Source organism: Budorcas taxicolor, chromosome 15 (assembly GCF_023091745.1).
Source record: "Budorcas taxicolor isolate Tak-1 chromosome 15, Takin1.1, whole genome shotgun sequence".
Taxonomy (NCBI): Eukaryota; Metazoa; Chordata; class Mammalia; order Artiodactyla; family Bovidae; genus Budorcas; species Budorcas taxicolor.
Genome location: NC_068924.1, coordinates 818534 through 822494, shown reverse-complemented (window position 1 = coordinate 822494; position 3961 = coordinate 818534). Strand labels below are relative to the sequence as shown.

The 3961-nt window shown below is 58.3% G+C and overlaps 1 protein-coding gene across 1 annotated transcript; it reads right to left on the bottom strand.

Annotated features, from left to right (window-relative positions):
* Positions 1-744: 744 nt before the first annotated feature.
* On the bottom strand, positions 745-3536 carry IZUMO1R (IZUMO1 receptor, JUNO). Its single transcript, XM_052653144.1, has 5 exons — positions 3486-3536; positions 2772-2912; positions 1710-1898; positions 1144-1279; positions 745-1013 (listed from the first exon to the last, which is right to left on the bottom strand). Exons 1-5 carry the CDS (start codon positions 3534-3536, stop codon positions 745-747), a joined length of 786 nt encoding a protein of 261 aa, XP_052509104.1.
* Between the last annotated feature and the right edge of the window lie 425 nt (positions 3537-3961).

Below are 3961 nucleotides of genomic sequence, written 5' to 3'. Positions count from 1 at the left end.
CTGCATTTTCCCCTTTTCTTAAGTTAAAATCATCTGGTCCACTTTCTCATTCCGAGTCTTCTGCGAAGGTCAAAAGACTTGTCCAAAGTCATATGAAAAGGGGTAAAGACGTTAGAACTCAGGCTTCCAGCGTCTCAGACCAGTGTGCTGTGATTCTGAGGTTAAAACGAAGGGGGAAAGCCAAAAGCATTTGAGGCTGCTGCTTCGATCTTGGCCCCCAGAGCACATGGTCTGGGTGGCCCCATGGTTCCCCTGGCTTTGGGTCTTTTGCATGGTATGTTGCTAACATTGAAGAAAGGGGAGCATTGAAAGCTTTCTCACCAGAGGTGTTGTAAGGATATAGCAGGAGGGCCTGGCATGTATTAAGAAGTTTATTATCCTTAGGAAAGTGACAACCAACTTGGAGAGGTCACTACAGCTGGGGTCACACTGAAGGAAAGATGGGTGCTGTTTTGTTGGAGACATCACAGTGGGAGGGGAGGCCAGGGCGGTCCCCCTCAACTCTGCTGGGAGAGGGGGGCCATGAACTGGTTAAGAAGGGCCTGGGGTCCCGCATACGAGTCCCCCACTTTAAGACAGGAGGGGCTGGTCTCTGGTTCCTTCCTGCCCCCCAGCTGACTTCCAGGCCAGAGAGGCCCAGCAAAGCAAACCTGAAGGGACTGACGGGAGGTCCCAAGGAAGGAGGTTGCCTCTGCCGGCCCCGGCTGGGGTGGCGCAGGAGAGGATGTGGGAGGAAGGAGGCTCTCAGGAGAGGAGAGGCAGGAGCAGAGGGAAGGCCAGGAGTCCGGGGCAGCGCGCCCAGGAGCATGCGGGGCTGGCGAAGCGGTGGGCCACTTCCGCGTTGGGGTTGCCCCGGGCGGGCTCGAACCACTTCTGTAGACACCGCCCGCTGCCCCTGCGCTCCGGGCTCGCCCTGAAGGAGCCGCTCCAGATCCGCTCACACAAGTTGGCGGGCGTGGGGAAGTAGTGCGGGAAGGGGCGGCAGGGCGCCCGCTCCGGGCAGCGGGGCTTCCCTGCGGGGGCCAGGAGCAGGCCACTCAGCCATTCATGTCCGCGCGGCCCCGGGACTTGCCCCGGGGGAGATTCGCGCTTGCATCTGCCCGAGGGAGGGGGGCCTCCCGGGCACTGCCTAGCCTCACTCACCCCGACTCCAGGCCCAGCTGCCGAGCCAGTTGGACTTGCAGGTGTGGGAGGTGCGGCAGTCTGCCCACCAGTGCTCACAGTCCTCCAGGCATAGGGGCGCGTCCAGAACCCGCTCCGCCTGCCAGCGTGGGTCCACCTGGGTGCGGCGCAGCAAGAGGCAGAACTGTCAGAGCATCAGTTTGAAGACTGTCTACAGCTGCAATGATAGTTGGGTCAGATACCATCGGGACATATTCTCTTAACATTGCTAAATATTTTACAAATGAGAAAAACGAGGTTAGAGAGTTTGTGCATGACTCTGTTCCTACAGACAGGAGAGGGGACCCAGTGCCTCCATCCTTCTGGTCTCCCGTGACGGCTCTCCCCACAGGCAGTTATCTAGGGTCAGAGGGAACTTCTCCGTCCTCTCCAGCGGCAGCCTCTGACTCTGCTCTTGTCCATAGCTGTCTGCTAGCGTCTTGGAGCTGAGCCTCTTAGGCACACTGATGGATGTCAGGTGGGCACTGATGGATGTGGGCCTCCCTCCCCTCTACCCGCGCCCCCACCCCCAGCCCACCTCTTCCCACCTTCTGGATCCAAGGCCCCAGGTTGGGGGAGCACTGGTAGAAGCAGATGGCCTGGAGGAAGTGCCTCTGGCAGTCCGGCATCATTAGTCCGCAGTGAACCAGGCTGAAGTTGTAGAGCAGAGACACATCCAAGTGTGCTTCCCAGCTTGTGCTGGCCGTGCAGCAGGCGTTGTCCTTCCAGGGGATGCACTGAGCACAGACCAAGACACAAAAGCAATGGGGAGAAGGGGTAAGGGGGTGATAAGCAAGTGGGCCAGAATGGTAAAGCCATCCGCTTGAAGAGGACCCTGCAAGTGGGATAGGCCGGTGTCCAAGGGGTGGAAGGAATGCTGATCATTTGTCAGTGTCCTCAGTTACTCAGTCATGTCTGAGTCTTTGTGACCCCATGCACTATAGCCTGCCTGGCTCCTCTGCCCATGGAATTTTCCAGGCAAGAATCCTGGAGTGGGTTGCCATTTTCTACTCCAGTTTGTCAATATTCACACCCAAAGGATGCCTGGGCACTGGCCTCCCTGCCACAGACTGCATGTCCCCTAGGGATGGGGCTTTCAAGGTCTCAGATCCTGGTGGGGGGGCACAGCGGGGAACCCAAGACCCTATGGGATTGCACTGGAGGAGGGCACCTGCAGCCGAGAAGGGCTCACAGGAGCATGCCAGCCCTGGTCCTTGGGCCTCATCCCTGTCAGTCACCTTTAGGAACTTGGGGAGGAGTCCCTTAGGTCTTATTTTTTCCCCAGGGCCTGCCGGTGGGAGGGCAGAGGAGATGAGCCTTGCTTGTTGGAATCTAGGCTGACCACTGATGAGTCTCCAGGATCACCACCCACCCCCACTCCCTGAGTGGCCAGGCGGCTCAGGGATGGAAACGTTGAATCAGTCGGCATTTACGGTCTCAAAAGTCATAACCCCCTCCAGTGGGGCCTTTGCCCACATCTCCATCTAGGGAACCAAATGATTCCAGATGGACAGGGGTTCAGATACCCTCTTGGCTTTTGTGTCTCTTCCCTGGTCTACCAAAGCAGTGCCCATCCCCCCTGACCCCCACACCAGGGCTGGCCTCCATACCTCCTCATAGAGCTCAGCCTCCGGGCTGGGCTCTGGCTTGTGGGGCTTGGCATTCATGCAGACATTGAGCAGCTCACGCCCAGTGCATGTGGGGGGCACTGCCCACAGCCCCAACAGGAGCCACCACCACCACCCCATGACCTGCCACAGAGAGGAGCCCCGCTGTGATGGGCAGAACCCCTCACTCCACACCCTGTCACCCCCAGAGCCAGAACAGGCTTCAAGCTTCTATCAGACTCCATGATGCTTGGGCTGCTTCTAGGACATTTATTTGAGGCAGCATCATGAATGTCTCATCCCAACAACGTTCCCAACAATGTCCAGACTTTGAAGCAGGCCAGGCAGGGAAGATACCAGCCCCAGGGTAAGGGAGTGTTGGGGTGGACTGGCTCCAGCTTTCCTGGGGAGCTTCCCTGGCCCTTCTCCACATGGAGGCAGTCTTTCTAACTCGGTGACATATGGGCTGGGAATTCAGAGCGCCGACCTTGGGTGGGTAACTAAACACACACTCAGTAGGCAGACTCTTCATGGGGCCAAGGATGAAGTGGGACTGGCTAGTACGGCGAATGCAGTGCTATCCCAACTCCAGCCCTTCTGGGAGGTCCCCTCCGGGCCTATAGCTTCTAGAGTTCCCTCCCCAGTTCCCTCTGGGCAGAGTCCTTTCCTCTCAAGCAATGAGGGATCCGCCTCTACCATCCCCAACTCATCACAAACCCGGCCTGAGTATGGGGTGGGGAAGCCAGGCCCCGGCAGCATTGCTGGCATCTCGGAGCAGGGAGCATGCCCAGATGTGAGCCACCAGGCGTCTTCCACATGCAAAGCCACATCCTGTCACTGGGACGAGGAGGCCGGCTTTTCCCCTGATGCTTGTTGTGCCCTGTTTCCAGCTCTGTCCTGGGTAGTTCTCAGCATGGGAGAGAAACAAGCAAACAAAAAGGGCAGAGGCGCACCCTGCCCCAGGCACCCAGTCCTGCAGGAGACACCCCTCAGCCTTCACCCACCCCAGAGTGCAGGCTCCATGCTTCTCAGGAACCTGCTGTGGATCCACCACAATGGAGCTGAAAACCTATGGCCCAGCTCAGGCTGAGAGTCTCAAACATCAGGGGTGGAGACCCCAGTCCCACCCTCCGAGCCCATTTGTCATTTGGTCACTAAGTCATGTCTGACTCTTTTGCAACCCTGTGGACTGC